The sequence below is a fragment of the Seriola lalandi genome, unplaced genomic scaffold (assembly GCF_002814215.2).
Source record: "Seriola lalandi dorsalis isolate HSWRI2012SDOR001 ecotype SW California unplaced genomic scaffold, Sedor1 jcf7180002052504, whole genome shotgun sequence".
Classification (NCBI taxonomy): Eukaryota; Metazoa; Chordata; class Actinopteri; order Carangiformes; family Carangidae; genus Seriola; species Seriola lalandi.
The window spans coordinates 495262-513574 of NW_019523057.1; the positions used below are offsets into that span (position 1 = coordinate 495262).

General features: G+C 40.4%; 2 protein-coding genes across 4 annotated transcripts in view; both read right to left on the reverse strand.

Annotated features, from left to right (window-relative positions):
* Window positions 1–5225, reverse strand: part of nhsl1b (NHS-like 1b) — a 104285-nt gene extending 99060 nt beyond the window's left edge. Inside the window, exon 1 of one of the 3 annotated variants that reach the window (XM_023400455.2) lies at window positions 4668–5225. In XM_023400455.2, coding sequence (XP_023256223.1) covers window positions 4668–4986 — 319 coding nt within the window. In that variant the 5' untranslated portion in view covers window positions 4987–5225. The remainder of the gene's footprint in view (window positions 1–4667) is intronic. The other 2 variants (XM_023400452.2, XM_023400453.2) reach the window with 2 other exon arrangements.
* Window positions 5226–7288: 2063 nt separating this feature from the next.
* On the reverse strand, window positions 7289–16546 carry acbd3 (acyl-Coenzyme A binding domain containing 3). Its single transcript, XM_023400495.2, has 8 exons — window positions 16254–16546; window positions 14506–14647; window positions 13902–14042; window positions 13593–13751; window positions 12536–12710; window positions 11786–12032; window positions 11060–11347; window positions 7289–9911 (listed from the first exon to the last, which is right to left on the reverse strand). Exons 1-8 carry the CDS (start codon window positions 16519–16521, stop codon window positions 9697–9699), a joined length of 1635 nt encoding a protein of 544 aa, XP_023256263.1. The 5' UTR covers window positions 16522–16546; the 3' UTR covers window positions 7289–9696.
* Between the last annotated feature and the right edge of the window lie 1767 nt (window positions 16547–18313).

Below are 18313 nucleotides of genomic sequence, written 5' to 3' on the forward strand. Positions count from 1 at the left end.
CCATTTCTTATCAACTTTACTCTCCTCATACCATCAACAGATAATCAGTCTCTGACAGATTTCATTAAGTGGAGGACAGCACTGAGCAGAAGCAGCTGGAGTAAGGACTTTCCATGTGATGATCAACAAGTATCTTGTGGTAACACTGAAAGGCGAAAATGTGTGCGTATACACACACAAAGACGAATACACAAGAGAGTTTATTCATCAGTAATGTCTCCTTCTTTCACTCCCTAAAACACTTCTGTGCCCTCGCCAGGGCTGCGTCAACAGCCTGGGCAGTCTGCACAGAGGCGTGAGAGAGGGCTGCTGGATGTATACGCATTCACACACACACACACACACACACACACACACACACACACACACACACACAGAAAGTTCAAGTCAGATCCAGGTCAATGGTAATATCCCTCCACTTCTTGGAATGCTACAGCCCTTTCCCACTCTTTTCCCCTATTTGCTCTTATTTTTCTATCTCTCTCTCTCTCTGGCCGTCCCAACCCTTCCCTTTTGTCTCTCATGGGACCAGGTTGACCTCTAGAACCAGGCCAGGCTCCTTTCGTTGGAACAGGCCCTGTGGGAACTGACTTGTGGATTCTGGCTGCGTAACGACTGCTCTCAATTGATGAATGGAGGGGATCATGGCCGGCCTGAGTGAATAGTGACTAGGAGGAATTGAGGTGGGACAAACAGGGGTGTGTATGTATGTGTGTGTTTGTGCAAAAAACAGGGAAAGAAGGTGGTTAGAATACCATAAACAGAAATAACTTTATCCAGGAATGACTACACATTGTTATTCTTTGTCACAATTTGGATCTCAGTCAAGCGATCTATTTTCACAGTTGTGATCATCATTACTGAGCAGCGCTGTTTATGCATAAAGACTCATGGTCAGTTTACAGTTGTGCCAGATTGACCCAAAAATGTCCATCGACAGACAAGTCAAGTGTATATGTGCCCATGCACACACAGGTCCTTAAGAAGCACTTGGATGAAGCAACACATACTAAACATGATAGCATGCTACAGATGAAAGATCATCAGGCAAATACATGCATCTATAAATATCACAGGGATAGGAGGAGGAATGCACAGGCAGTTACCATGTGTGTCTATGTGTGCAAGATGGACTGTGGACATTAGCAGGTCAGCTGGTCTTTTTTTTACTCTGTGTGTGTGTGTGTGTGTGTGTGTGTGTGTGTGTGTGTGTGTGTGTGTGTGTGTGTGTGTATTTCAAAGCCCAACGGCAGCAGGTAGCTAGTGGCCATCAAGATATTTGACAGTTGGGCCCTAAAACTCTCCTATCTCCAATTAACCTTCACTTGTTCGACCTACTTTCTCCATTAAAATAGCGTACTCCCTATTCAGCCCAGTGTTATATTTAGAAAAGAAGACTCAGTGTTTAACATACAGTTAAAGCACACTTGACTTTAAACTCACAGTTTAGCTAGTTTAGCATCTTACGAAAGGCCAAACAAGTCTAGAGCTGAAACAATTAGTCATTTATTTTTTTTACTTCACAAGCAAAAAATTGTTCATTGACCATAGTGATAATCACTGAATTCCTCATCAGAAAATTTTCAAGCAAAAACACCAAACAATCTTGAGTTCCAGCCTCTCAAATGTGATGATTTTCTGTATCTTATTTGACAGTAACCTGAATATCTTTGGGTTCTGGGCCATTTGAACAAAATAAGACATTTGAAGATTGCCATTTTGTTTGGCAGATTAATCAATAAAGAAAATAATGGTTAATTGAAGTCCTAAACAAGTCTTTAATATATTAAAGATTCAAAATTTAAGAGAGTATAATGGGAATCCCACCATTTCACACCTTTGTGCTCAATTATATCAAGGTCATACAGAGTTTATCTTAAAGTTATCTAACTTCAGCATGATTTACAGTACTTGATAACATAATTTTGATATCTCTTTTTGAACAATGAAATTTGGTTTATTTGGAAAATGTCACTATAAATCTGATCCCCTTTAGCTGCAAATCTTCGAAAAACTACTAAAAGGCTCTTCTCATATTCACAAACAACATGTTGTTGCCATGGGAGCACCTGGGGACTGTACACACTGTCTCTCCTTGTTATTACTCCGTGCCTGAAACTGTTCCTTCGGAGTCCCATTTCTCTTAATGTCATTAATGCATCAGGGTGTGGCAGTAGCAATCCATTAGCTAGCCATAGCTGAATGACCCTTGTTGGCCGGCAGCAGTAACCCATGCAAGCCAAACTAGACTTTGTTTAAACTCTTGACTCTGGAGTGTCAGGTGTTCCCTCTGAGGGTGGAAAGGATGACCTTTGACCTCTGCCCCTGTGACCTGTACTTCACCACAAATGGATGAACAGTGGCATGAGACAGTTAAAATACACATGGAGAGGAAATCCCATTTGCCTATCATATCCTTGTTCAAACTGCTTCTGATTACTTGAGTGCATAGGCAGACAAACAGTTAGGCAACACAAAGCACTACACACACAGACACACACACACAGACACACACACACACACACACACACACACACACACACACACACACACACACACACACACACACACACACACACACACACACAACGTTCTTTCCCCAATGTCAGTACCCCAGTATATAGGGGCCCCGTCTTGTTGACCCTCACTGGTAATCCATCTCAGAGCTGAGGTTAGAGTAGGAATCCTGACCCACAGTAGTTTCAGACAACAGAGTGACCAGTCATAGTTAAATGTTAATTATAGATACTATGAGCTAATATAATTATGCAATACGTTCTTTTGTAAGAACGTGTTACTGCAGCAGAAAAATACTATAATATGTTTCTATGATTCTTAGTTCCATGAAGTCTGCTGCATTACATATCAACTTTCATTCAAATATCCATTCAAAACAACTCCACCAGCTGTTCTATATCCTGACATATTCAAATCCAACAAGCCAACTTTCTGTAGTAATACTGGAGGGTAATTCAAAAGGCATTTTTGTGAAAGACAGGTGTTTGGTTATGTGGAAAGAATTAGAGTCAAGCAAACATGTTGTAATGAATCTAAAGTCATTGCTTCTGTACACGCAGTGTTGGCCTTGGGGCTGTGAGGGAGCTGGCAACTGCAGATCACTACATAACACACCGCATTCCTGTCTAGTCTCTCACACCTTGTCTTCAGCTGCTAGTTTCCACTAAGTGACTGAGTGAATTACTTAAATATAAAGAACCTTTGAAAAAAAAAAAAAAGGAACTCCCAACCTCGCCCAGGAGTATAACAAAACTTCAACAGGTACAGATAAAAAGGAGTAGTCAAGTCACGCCACACGATAACACAGGGGATTAGTTAAATGGCAGGTAGCTGTATTGAAGTGGGTACCTCCCTAAACACAACCTGATGGTCTACCGTGTGTGTGTGTGTGTGTGTGTGTGTGTGGGTCTTCAATCCATTGCTCATCATACAACACATTCATTTGTGTCTGGGAGCTGTCTGCTCAGCTTATCATTTCCCTGCAACAAGTTTTGAATCTGTGTGTGTGTGTGTGTGTGTGTGTGTGTGTGTGTGTGTGTGTGTGACAGACAGAGAGAGAGAGTGAGTCACAGTCATACACGAGACAGGGTGAATACATAGGAACAAGGACAGTAAAAAGGAAACAAAAGGCACATTAGTCAGAACCAACGTTCAGAGGAATCTAGGCTTGTCTTCTAAACCCTACTTTGCAACATATTTCAGAGGCAAATTAGATAAACAAAGGAGCTATGCAGGGAATCAATGGGAAACGTGATTCCTTAACTACTATGTTTATAAACTTTACCATACAATAACCTATTAAACAGAAGCAGTGGTATAAAGTAGCAGACATGCAAAGCTCTACTGCAGGTATATCTTAGAGCAGACAAAATGACAGGTCTATCTCCAAATCTTTATGTAGCTAGCACAGCCACTATAGTGTGAGTCAAAGTCTGAGTTAATATATAACCCCTGTGTGTAAGACCTCAAGAGGTAGCTTTACAAGGGCAAGAAAAAGAAATCCCAAAACAACAAGAGTCAGCACGGGCCACAGCAAAGGAAATTGATTTTCCATTTATCTTTGTGTTGACTAACTTTGTTTACATGTATGAAACAGCCAGGAGAAATAGGGACAGGTTGTGAAGCCTTCTGTGATCTCAGTGTCCTTTGAAGACCTACACAGAGATGGTCAGTGCGTTGAGAGGAGATCCATCATTTCTGACAAAACTCAAAGCCACTATTAACATAAGTCCAAATCAAGACAAATAAAGCCATGTGTTCACTCCTCCTCAGTTCTTTCATTGGGAAAAATGTGACAATCACCTTGGACTTGACCAGCATCTATCCACAAGAAAGTGACTATATTATTATAAAAGAACAGTAAAGGTCCAAAGGAAAGACACACCTGCCAAATATAGATGTTTCCAGTCAGACTTAGTACTTACTATTTTTAATCACACTTCTGTCTGGAATCAGTAAATATCAGTCTGTGATAACAATTCATGGTACATAAGTATCATGGTGCCATGTATACGCACCGATAATATACACGTCTGTGGGATTCAATAAGAGGTTTATTATGACTCCTCTGGACTTACTGTACAGGTATTGCTCACACTTCAGTTTTATGTCACACTGCTACCAACAAGTGACCAACACTGCAAACTTACGGATTTTGATTTTCTTGGGATCAAACTTGCAGACTTCACCCTGCAGAATTTGCAGCCGCCCCTGAATCCTGCAGGATCTTCTGAACACCATCCCTGCCTCCATCTCGATGCCCAGAAAGATGTCGCTGGCATGTCGAGAAAGGTCGGAAAGTTGGTGGATTATGTTGGTCAGTGTATGACAGCCAACCTCATCCAAAGACGAGAATAAAATGGGTTTTCGCAGTTTGCGTCTCCCGGTTTCTTCCCCCTGAATCCAGCCATCCCTCGCCGATAACCTACTCACACGCCGCGGCTCAATACTCCTCTGATGAAAGGGCATATTAAATTTCAAACCAATAACTCCAGCGGGACGAAAACTGTTCACGCAAAAACCTCACAGCTTTAAAACAAACCCAAGACGCATTGCCGTCCAAGAGCACGAAATATTTCTGAGGCAGTATAATCCTTCCATCCCGCCATATTTTTGTTTTTCAAAGCATGGGACTTCGTGCTGCTGTACACTGGAGACGTTGCTTGCCTCCCAAAGTCTATTCAAATTCAACCAGACAGAGTGCAGGGCAGGCTGAAGAGAAAGGAGGAAAAAAAACACAAGGAAAAGTAGGAAAAAGTACAAATAAAAACCCGGAAAATACTACAACCACCTGTAGCCACTGGAACCGGAGCCAGACATACAGAGAAGAATTACCTGCCTCCCCTCAGAGTCAATGGAGCGGACGGATGGAAAACCAGGACCAGATTTTTCAAAAAGAAACTGCACCGGGAGTTACACTGAGAAATCAGAACACAACACAGTATGAAGCTAATTAAAATCACTTTGTTCATTCTCTATTAACCATTACGTCTAAAGATAAGCATTTACATTAACCAATTATATTTTAAACGGAAGAATACCTTCAGATAACATTTAAAGTCTTTAATTCAGTTCTACAGAAAGGAGTACCTTGCTAAATTGAGGGCAATTTAATAGGTTATGTAATATGTTAGGGGCAGTTAATGGACTTTGGATAGTTTTAATAAATCTTTTCATTTAAATAGCCCTTTAACTTCACAGTAAACTAAACACCAAAAATAGTCTTCCATTCTGTTAACCCATGACTGAACCCATAAAAGCAATCCATTATACTAACAATTCGTTTTTCCTTTTTAAATGCAGCTATTTTTGGAGTTTTTAAATAGGCAATTTATCTTAATTAAATTGGGAAATAGGGGCATTAAAATGACCTGTTCACGTAGTGATGTGTCCCCATAGCTAAACTAGAGTTAGCAAAGTTACATCACAGTTTAGTTTGAGTTGTTTAGCTAGCTAGTACAGTTAGGTAAAACAAACAAAAAAAATTAGTTATATTTGCAACTTACAGCAAAAATCCCATGAGTGTGGGCATTATGGTTTTTATATTTTAGCAATGACCCACGAAACATCCAAATGACTACTGACAAGTTAAGCTAACCTTAGCTTAAAATTCGATTAGCGTTAGCCTACAATTTTCTCGTCGCTGCGTTCATTTTAAACAAAGGGACATGGCTCGACAGTCACTACAGTGAGAACATACTAGCAGGGTATTTTAGTTGTTTGCTCATACCTTTCAAAATAACCCTTGGACAACAGACTCTCTGAACACTTGTCTCTGATTTATCTCCTCTCTGTGTGTACAGAGCATGTTTGTCCTGTGTCCAGTCCACCGCCTCACATTCCCACCGTTGCTCTTTAAATTCCAAAGAGCAAACCCTCCTCATCAATAGCATACCATGTGCACAGCTCAGTTTCAAAATATACAGGCCACAAGTTCAGGGGAATCTTTGGAAAGTCTGGATGACAATGTCCAGTTGGAAAAGGGTGTGTCTGTTGTATTTAATGTGCCCCCTAGTGTATTCAATGAGCACAGCAACTTCAAGGGCCCTATGTGACATGAAATCCAGGCCAGTCAGTGTTCTCATTACTCAAATAAAAAGGAGATCTTCAATTTCCTCCCCAGCTGGTATGTACTCTGTAGTGATAGTTACTCAATACTAGAATGTAAAAGGCTGATACAGCTGTTCCCTGCAGTGGTGGCTGCTGTCCTTTCCTTCCCGTCCTATGTGCATCATGGAAAACATTGAAGGCGAGGTGTATCCTCCTGTTACACATCAGTAACATCCGCGTTTGTCCCTCCCTCAGCACAAAATGTTTTTGACAGGAAAGCAGCTTGAGGATGACACATTCACCACTGGTAGAAAAAAGGAACAAGTCTTACAATGTTTTGTTATTCAAAGGACATTTTTGTCGTTCCAACATTGCCTCCCTTTTCCGTTAAAAATTTAATCTTCTGAAATGAAAGTAGTTTTCTATATAGAGACTGGCAAGGTAAAACACAGGTGTAATCAATAGTAATAACTAAGGCTTCATTTCTGACTTACTGGGAAGTGACTTGTTAGTTTAATTAGAGCCAATTGCGCTTTTTCTGCTATGACAGGTTAAAATATCACCTGTGAAAAACATCTTTTGGGGGCAACATCAGTAATCCTCTTTATCTGTTTTGAGGCAGAAAATCTATGTAAGATAAAGGGAACTAAAGCTTTAAGACACAAAGCATTAAAACATGATCATAAGATATTGAAATAATAAAAATGGAAAGGTAAGCAAATTGTCCAGTTCTAGAGATGAACATAAGTTTAATCAAGATTAAATATATGCCCAAAAAGATCTTGCAACTCGTAAGAGATCCAAACAAGTGAAAACAATACAAAAAGATGAGCTTCTCTGTCTGTCATGTCAATAGAGTCTTACAGTTTTATACTTGCTATGAATTTTGGACTTTCATTCGGGGGAAAATGTATACATATATCTCATTCACCATATTTTACAGTGCATTGATTCTCAAAACCATAGCCTTCTCCCACATTTAAAAACCCATACATAAACTCATTTGTAGAATTATTTACATACAAGGCTTGAACAAGTCAACTCAAACCATTTGGTGAACAATAAGAAACTTAAGAAAAACAAACAACACAAGTCAGAAGATATGGGAACTTGCTTGAACTTCATGGCTTGTTTAAGCCATAGGTAGTGACATCTTGTTACACAAATCACTTAATGGACAGGAGGCATTAGCAGCCTCTAATTAAATAATATGACAAATTGACACTCAGAAAAGACATTGGAGGAGTACTCAACTTGCAAGATACTCCACCTGTGTCTTTAAAGTTTGGTTGCACACAGACATAAAAATGTACAAATGCAGCTCTAGTAAGTGTGATAAAATGAAACCAAATGTCTCTGACAACCACTTAAGACACTCCCCATTGAACAACCATCATTCAGATTCAGACAGGATACAGCTGATACAGCACTGCTCATAATGCACCTGGGTGGTACATGCATATTCAATGTGAAACTGAACAACAGAATTAATCTAAATTATGGCAAAAAAAAACAAAAAAAAAACATTTAGATGTCACAACTGAGTTAGTAAGCAACCACGTCACCCAAGACACATTTATAAGTCTATCTCAGTTTATTCAGGATTCACAATGTTTGAGGTGAGAAGTTGAGTTGATTCATACCAGGAAGAAAAAAAACAGAACACCGGCACTGTTTTAGGTTTCGGTTTTCTGAGCGCTGCAGAGATGTAACAGTGTCACGACCTCCAAAAAATGTAATCTTTATTGTTAGATGTTGTGTGTCAGAACTGAGTACAGCAACTCTAAACACACAGAATGATAAACACAAAAATATTAAGATAACAGCTGTCCTAATACTATGTCCTTTTTCTTGATTCTTTCATAAAGAATTGATGAGCAAAGGACAATTCAATGTAATATTCGTGTGGTGTAACTATACAGACAGGGACTGTCGAGAAGCACTGAGGCAAACGGAACAAACTGAAACAGCATCACACAGAAAAAATATTTGTAGGACGAAGGGAGAACAAATATTTATTAAGTAATTTGTTTTTAACCTCTTATTTTGTATTACACACTGAGATGCTTGAGTTTACAAGGCCAGAGGGCCCACAGCCATACTTTACCATGTGCATGTTGTTTTGTACTTTCTCACTTAACACCCATGACTTCAGTTGGAGTTTACCCAAAACCGTGCTGTGATTTCTTGCCTGTCCTTCATAAATTCTGCCTGTAAACCCTCTAAACTAAAACACCTACTCCTGGTACACTGTGTTAATTAGATTGTATCAAGAAATAAAGATGAAAAACAGACTGTTTCTGCACAGGAATAAGCCAAAAAGAGCACTGATTTCACTAAACATCCTCTCAGATCTTCATATATGCATGGTAGCTCGGAAGAGAATGACAAACTACTGTTTTACAACAAAAAGGATGATTAAGTTTGTGTACACTGGTGTTTTAATCTGTGAGTGAGACTTGGCAAAGACCAGAAGCTCTCAGTGGAACAAAGGTATAGTGTTATGACGTACATTGTCTGTGTTCTTGTGGGATAAACAACCACCATTACCACCAAACAGGAAACATTTGGCTGACAGAGCGCTGGAGTCGCTTGGTTTCCGTTCATGGTTATGAAAGCATCACTCAGGGCAGAAGCAGCCACAAGGCCACGTTGGACTGTGTTGGGCTGGAGCGGTGACAGAAGACGAGCCCAGGATGAAAAGTGGTCAACTACAACATGAGAGCGAAGTCCTACAGCTTGGTCTATGTGAGCGCAGCAAGGACAGGTGGTGAATATACAACAGGAATACACACTCCTCTTCCAAGGGCTCGATGACAGGATCTAACATGGGTGTATCTTGGGACACGCATACACATACAGTACATACATATTAGTCAAATCTCCAGACTAGGGCTCCAGATGTGTCTCTTTGTCACCCTCTGGTGGTTTTGTCCAGAATACATCTGGTAGCATGTTCTCCTTCACACATACACACACATACAGGCTGCCATCGCACAAATCTCCACGTACACACACACACACACACACACACACACACACACACACACACACACACACACACACACACACACACACATATATATCAACATACACACTCCTTGGCTCCCCCTGTGTCTGTATTCAGGCTTATCTGGTGTAGTAGACTCTGTAGTAAACACTCTTGGAGCGCCAGAGTGAATAGGAGTTGTCAAACTTGAGCAGGTAGACTCCGCGGCCAGGGTACTGGTGGCTGCCGGCGTATACCTCCTCATGACAGTCCCGCCGGTACACCGGCACAATCTCATCCACCTGGGGCTTCCCTGCCTCCTTCTTTGCCTTCTCCTCCTCAGTGGGAGGGTCACCTGTAGGCACAAGAACAATTGATCAGGCCAAGGAAGAAGTCATACAAGGACATTACAATCACAGATGAGTTTTTTTTGTTTTTTTTTTGAATGGCACAGACACAAGGCTCCTTTTGACAGCTTCATTACAATTATGCAGCGCTATTATTAACCTTAATATTATGGACTTATATGTGTGCATCAATCCTGAGCAAACAGAAAAACAGAAATACAATTTTTTAGAAAAATTATTAAAAGAATTATCAGAATGATAAAAAGTATTTTACTTCAGGCAAATAAAAATCGAATCAAAATATCCAAATAAATGTTACGCTTGCGCCATTGAAAGCGCCTTAATTTGCACAAAACTTGCATACTACAGCAAGGTTAGCTTTATGGCAAAATGTGACAAAACCTCTCATGCAAAACACACACTGTGACAGTGGAGCAAACAAACATACAACTGCTGCAACAGCAGACATTCAGAAGTGAAATTCAGAAGGACGGGCATATCTACCAAAGGCTAATGTGTACAATTAATTTAACCAATAAATCCAAGCATATTCTGCAGCACAATATTGCCTTATATCTTATCAACATATTACCAGCATTCATCTTTATTCACACCACTGCTCTAGAGTCCAACATACAGGACTTCCTCTACCCCTGAGAGAACCAGTGGATGTTTAACTATGATGTTGGCAAGTTGTGAACATGAGAATAAAATATTTTCTATAAACCTGGTTAGTTATTAATCTCTCTGCAGGCTGATAAATGACAGAAAGGAAAATAAATAAATAATAAAACAGACATTATTCAAATCAACTGCTTTGTATGGAAGACTAACCATGACATGTCATTAACTAGCAGAGTATGTGGTATATAGTGTCCATAACAAATGGCTGTGCACCTAAGATCATAAGGGCAATCATGACCAATCTCTATCATTTATTTTCAGTAGAAAAACTGAGTGAACAGATAGCAAAGTTCCATTTTCAGTTCTTGGGAAGTCAGTCTGTATCTGTGTTGCATATTTTTTTGTTTACATAATCACAAACACTGTATTGAAGGAGAGCCTACTCAGATGTGTCATTGCTGCCACACCTGAGAATATTCGTATGAGACACAATGCAGGCTTATTTCACCCATACTCCCCACCCACACCTCACCTTCATCATCCTCATCCTCATCACTGGACTCTGACACGTGCACACTGACTGAAGCAGAGGCAGCATCTGTCCACTCGAAGAAGACCCCAAAGCCGATGTCATAATAGTCCGTGGCAAACTCCCAGAACAGGTAGGAGCCCTCCTCGTGGGTGGGTACACGCACTGTCACCACCTCGCCGCGCCCCACCGTGATCACACTGTCTGCATCCTGCCGGATTTTCTCCTTGAAGTCCTTGATCTGCGGTCGTGTCCACATGGAGGGAGCAGCTATGACTGGTGGGGAGTCAGCTGTGACCAAGGGAGAAGAGACTTTTTACAAGCTGTCTAGTTATGCATCTATCCATTATCCTAACATTATTTTAAGAGAGTAAATTAATTTAGCCAGGATTTTGGTCTGAAATAAAAATAACACCTTATTCATTTCAGGTGTGTCTATTTACTCTTCTTTAAGTAGAATGTGTAGCTGGATGACCTAAACCAGCAGGCTATCATGTATCACTTGTTCTAGCTGTTCTCTTCCATTCCCTCCAGGTTACATCAACAAGGACACAGCAAATAAGAATCAGGTTTCAACTTCAGTATAAAGCTTTGTTTGGGAGAGTTCCCCCCTCTGCCCTCTAGCCATTAGCTACACAACAAGGGAAAAAATTAAGCTTCTTTCGAGATAAAGTCAACAGTAGGTATTTTTGTTTTTCTGTGAGTAAAACACAGCTACAGCCCACCAACCTAATAAAGGTCCATTCTCCGAGACCTCCTCTGCCGGCTCAGGCTCTGGCTCCCGGTCCATGCTCTCAGAGTATGAGTCTGACTGGCCTCCATTGACTGTAGGGGCTTCTTCGCCAGCAGGTGGTGAAGCTGTACACAATGGTCCCGCTGCTGAGGCAGGGACAGGTTCCCCACTGTTGAAGTTGCTAGATTCCAGTGTCCCCTGTACCATCGAATCAGTTTGCTGCTGCTGCTTCTGTAAGGCCGCCTGGGTCAGGAATCACACAACATTGAGCCAAGACAGTGGAAACCAAACTATGGACATAAGCCAAAAATATCATGTTCCTACAAAAATGCTGGAAGAAGCATAGATTTTGCACCATTATGGCTGAAATTATTATCCTGATCAGTTTGTACAATACTGCACTTGTCACTATTCACCTTACTAGGAGATTAACAATTAAAAACTTTAGTCAACATTTTGAGCAGCCCCTTACTGCATGCCAGAGGTTTTGTGCCAGATGCTAAATATGCACCTCATCATAAAGTGTGTGAGTTGATTTAATTTAAAGTCCTTAATTTGTTTTACTATCTGTGTAATGCCTGTTTTGTTTTTTTTGTCTTAGTCAACATTTTTTCATAATCAGGGTAATGATTAATAACTATCAGTAACGTAACTATTTACTGTGAATCAATACTTCCAAATTCTTACAATCAAGCAATAAAATTAATCAATGAAAGTCTATCCATCTGTCAGTAAAAATGTCCTACCTGTTGCTGGGCCAGCTGGACCTGGTAGAGCTGCTGCATGTACTGCTGGTAGTGCTGCTCCTGGAGCTGACGGATGAGGCCCAGCTGTTGCTCTGGGCTGTTGGGGTACTGCTGGGCAGCATACTGTTGAAACTGCACCGCTGTCTGGGCATTTAGCGCTGCCATTATCTGTTGTCTAGGTAAAATATCAGAGCAGTAAAGTTAGTGAGGATGGAAATACAGGAAATAGTGTGGAGACAATAGCTGTATTTGTTTTCATCTTGGGCCAGCTTTGACTGACTTAACTGATGGTCAATGTGAAATAAAGGTGACTGTAAGGGTGGAGCATAAAAAGACTCCAGTAAATGTCGGACACATTCTACTTCCTGTAGCATCAGTGAGCTTACAACAATGGTTGATCTTGCAGTGTGCACAGCTGTAGTTTTTTATTTAAAAATATGGAAAAATTGAGCTACAAGAAGGAGCCGATCAAATAAATGTAATCTGCTTCAGGAGACAGAACCACAGCATTTAACGGATCTGAAGTTTTTAGAATAAAGATTTAGGACGCATCACACGTCAGTCAAACCCTGAGCCAATTAGGGCAAAGTTATGTCGTTACAGAGGTGGCTCCCAGTTGGTACAGTTGGAGAGCAACTGCAGCGCCAGACTCAGAAAACCGCAGCCACCTTGTATCTGTGACTTTTAATACCATGTGACATTATGACAAAAGTTTTAAATTGAGCGTGCATTAAGTTAAGTAAGCGTTGCACGGCACTACATTAGGTCAAACGCACCTATTAGTGGACAATGGAAAAGTGTAATGTTTTAACATAGACAAAGAGAAAAGTTGTAGTGAATAGGGAGTTTGTCCTCTTTGGGCCAGGTTTCAACAAAGTGCTGAGACTGCTGAAGTGCCCTTCTTGACAATGAATCAGTCACAACTCCAGTGCTGAAAAGACAATAGCCCTGTAGATATCAGTGTCAGGTGAGTGTGATGATCATGCTGAAGTCAATTAGATATATTACAAAACCATGCACATTATGCAAACACACACACAGCAACAGACACACATACTTCTGCTGCTCAACCCGTAGCCTCTCCTCCTCTGCCTGTCTTCTTTCATCTTCCTCTCTCCTCAACCTTTCCTCCTCCTCAAGCCTGCGTCTCTCCTCCTCCTGCCTTTGTCGCTCCCTCTCCTCCTCCTCCCTCCTCTGACGTTCCTCCTCCTCTTTCCTGGGGAAGAGCAAAGACATAGAGGACATTATAAATGAGGGAAATGGTCAAGTTTTTCTAGCTATATATAGGACAAACTGAACCCGAGTCTGTATTTAGACACTGGAGCAGAGGGATCTCCCTCATGGGAACTACCGCTGAACACCTTACCTTTTCCTCTCCTGTTCCTCTCTTTCTATCTTGTGTGATGTGACATAGGGAGCAAAGAGGTTACAGCACTTGTTAAGCAGCTTGACAAACTCCACCATGGCCTCCTCTTTCTCCATGTTACCCAGGGAGGCCCACTCTTTCCTGCACACAGAGTGAAATGGAGGTGAAGATAGACAATAGGCAGCTGGAAAAATTGGGTTGAGCAATTAGCAGTTATGTACTGACTTTGTTTTAGATTAGATTATGTTTTACAATAACAAAACAAAGTAAATGTATATATATATATATATATATATATATATATATATATATGTATATATAGCAATTGTAGCAACCATTTTTTTTCCTCAGAACGTAACAGAAAATCAATAAAAACTAAAATTATCAATTTGTAAAATTATTGAAACTTAAGTGTGGTGCAATAAAACAGCCACTAGATTTTAATTCAGAAAGACATCAGAAGCACGGGTCAACAGTTAAATGGACTGTACAAATAGTTTAATGAATGGAAATGTGTGCGTGTTTCCTGAAACACAGCTAATTTGCTGGAATGTCTACTATGGTTCAAAGGTCACATGCACAGACAGATGTCTGCTGGGGTTACCTGCGATCGTTGCCTAGGACATCAAAGAAGCCGACCTCCGGGGAAGCATCAGGATTATAAGGGCCCAGTAACACCTGTTTGTGCAGAGCCACCAGTCGAAGCTTCTCCTCATAGGTTGGGTGGAAAGCTTTGCCATCTTTATCTGAGAGCAGCAATGTGAAAGTAATACGTTTGTGGGGTTTTTTTTTATGTCTTGCTGCTTGTTAATACTACAATACACCTTTGTGCGATGTGCAAGCAGCAACAGCATTAGCATCAGCAGTAGCATACAGGCTATCATATTCTTGTCTCAGGACTAAAGAGTAGGTACAGAACAATTGCACTGTTGATTGTGCTCTTTATCCTTATCAAAAAAAAAAAAAAAAAACAGACTGCTGTAAGACTATACTGCTTAGATTTGTGAAAACAATCATCTTTCGAGATCACAATTTTTGTTAAAGCAAGGGTGAGGCAATAAGATTAATGCATACAAGTTAAGCAATCAGACCTAACCCTAACTAACTAAAAAACACAAAGCAGAGATTACTATCACATAGTGACAACCAAGCCCCAACCTGTTTGCACAGTCATCACAAGTATATTACTCTAGTAAAAATACAACAAAAGCCCAGTATTCCAAAAGGCTTCCACATGTTCATGTTTGCAAAGTAATTATTGACCTGAACTTGTCTTAAATCACAGTATATTGATTAGATGAATTTAAAGGCTGAAGGGGTAGATCTGAAAGACTGGTTTGGATATACTGTGCTGGATTAACTTGCTATTTTTTGACAAATGAAAGAACTCAAATGAGCCTTTCATCTTCAAACTCAAGATAGATGTTATAGATGCCATTAATTTGCAATTTATTCCAAGCTGTCTTTTGCGTGCAGAATGACAGGGTGTAAGTGTTGATACTGATGTCAATGATTTCATAAAGGTGGTGGCATAAACTCTGAATGGCCTTCCAGTTTGAATGCATCCAGAGCACGAATAGAAATACAAATTCAGTGGCAAGTTTTCTTGTGTTTCCTGTTGGACTAGAAGCAGCATGGGAGTGGTACGGACATGAGGAGGCAATGGAGCTGTAAAACAGGCTGCTGGTCATACAACACAGTGAGCGCTGAAAACGTAGTTATAAGCAGCATTGTGAGCTGGTGTTAAAGACGTCGGTCCGAGACTGTGGACTAGTTTTATCCACAGAACTCATTCCTCCAGCACAGCAGAAACCTGTCGGGGTCTAGATTATAAGTGAAGGATCTGTGTGAGTAACTGGCCAGCAGGCTTCCTTCAGGCGGAGCAGTGGCAGGGCAGGGCCAAACAAATTATAATGAGCCTCCATTCATTTTGAATGGTTAACGTCTTGCACTACTACTTTTACATTAGCTAGCTCATGGAGCAGTCGTATGACAAGACGGGTTAGTCTGTTGAAACCCAAAGAAGTGCTTACAGAACGGAGGAAACATCAGGCAAACAGCAAATTGAGAATATTTTCAAGACACAGACAGACACGAACGGACTACGCAGGAGTGCCGTGTTTGTTTTACCCTTTAACAGCCAGCTAACAGCTTGTTAGCCACTCGTTAGCTATGTAGCTAATGTAACGTTGCGGCTGACAGCAGCAACCCCCGGTGGTGACAGCTAGCAGCTAATGTTAGCAACCTGCTAATCTCAGCCAGCGAGTGGTTCGTCTCACAATTTAACGGTCGTTTCCAATGAGAACCGTTTTTCTGCGTCAGGGCTGCGGGATTATAACAAATATAAAATACCTTTGAAAAATTTGAGTGCCATTCCGTAGAGCTCTTGTAGAGGAAAGCCCCATTTCCTCTCTATCGCAGATTTGGCAGTCTCTCCATCTTCGCCCCCAGCGGCTCCCGGCGTATCGGTCTCGGGTTCCGCGGGTTTGGGGTCCGGTTCTTCGACCTGGCCCTGTTCCCCCTCCGGGTCGGGACTGAGGGTGAGGCCATCGATGGAAACTTCGAGCCGGCTGGAAGTAGCACTGTCGAGGTCGCCGCTCTGAACCTCTGTCGCCATCATGTAGACTGTCAGCTGAAGCAGCCACGTACCTACTTCCGTTTAGACTTGGCGGAAGTTCCGGGAGATTGATGTAAATAATGACGACGCTCTAACTTATTACAGAAATATTTACATACTTTTTTTCTTGGGACTGTAAAAAACGGAATATTTTTTCATATTTTGTTGTATTTTTAGAACAACAGGATCGATACAAGAATTTTATTCGTAATTAACCTGTTTATTTTCCTCGGGAAATACCATTTTTTCATTTTTGTGATAAAATATTGTATTACTACATAAGTAAAAGTCATACTATTCATTTTAATATGGTTATCATGTAAGAGCCCTGACCATCGTCATATATATTTACATGTCATGTCTCTTATATTTGACTTCAACGTTCTTTTGACTGCTGAAGACCTTACATTTAGTTTTGTTTGAACAAAACATAATAAAATACATAAAACATATATTATTACATATATTATATATTTTTGCTTTAAAACATATTTTGGTTTAGTTTTGCCTCTTAGTGAAGTGGATGGGGATGGATGTAGGCCTGCATCTGTTTATTTCTACTTGTAAATATGAATTACAACCTGACAGATATTTAAGAGATTAAAAGACATGATAGCAATCAATCATCAACAGTCATTTTTGTGATAAATGCAAGAAATGAGAATCAAATTAATTTCGTCATTAAAGAATTGTGACCAATATATTTTACAGCTGAAAAATAAACCCTCTTTCTGGTGGAAAAACTATGTAAAAGATAGATGTTTCCGAAATGACCTCAGATATATCTTTCGCATTTCTGTACTGACATTTCATGCCACACTGATGCCAGTTTATCCGGTAAAAGCTAATGCTGATTGTTGATTTATCAGCCTGGACAATTCATCAGTCCAGCTCTAATATGAATACACTTTATATTGCAGTATCATTCACAATTCTCTGCTCAAAAGATGTGTACACAATAACATTGATGTGTGCCTCTACACTGAGCACACTATTCCATTAGGAAACAATAAATGTACTATAGCTTCCTTAAAACATCCTTCAAATACACAAACACTGAACCATAACAATGGCACATAAGACAGCTGGCATTTTAACATATCCCTGCAAACTTGTGAGGATAATTTACCTGTCTGTCTGCAGGTTAAATGTAGGTTAAAAAGTGGTCAGTCTTTAAAGGTGTGAATATGCTTTTGTTTGTGTCTACAGAGGCAGCTGCCTACTGGAAATGGCCAGTAGAAGTCCCAAAGTGTTTTTACTGTTTGATGTTTGAAAGTGCAGTCTGTTAACTACAATATATCAGCACTGATCAGCTTAGAGCTGCGTTCTTTTAATCTAATTAAAATGTCAAATCTCCATCATGGGCTGCCAAATTAAAATTATGACTATATACAAACAATAAAAGCAAAAGTGCATTACATCTCCCTGCACTTGCAATGCTGAATTATTGGTGCTCTGTGGCTGCAGATAAACAGCATACTGTCTATTTTATGATCTGCTGGTAGCTCTCAGGAAACCTTTGACTGACCATTACAAAAGATCAGGAACTTCAACAGCCTGATTTTAGCATAGCAATATGGTCTGTGCACACAGGCAATACCCAATTAGGGTCATCAGACAAAGCAACTTGTGAACTGTGATTGCCTTTACCAACAATCACATCCTACCTGAACAATGAGATATGTGTCAAAGTACAGAGATTGATAAATGCTGTTGTGGATGTGAAATGACACAATGGCCATCAAGTAATTTTCCCAGAGATCAACGAGGAAATTACCAGAGAAAACTTTTGTTG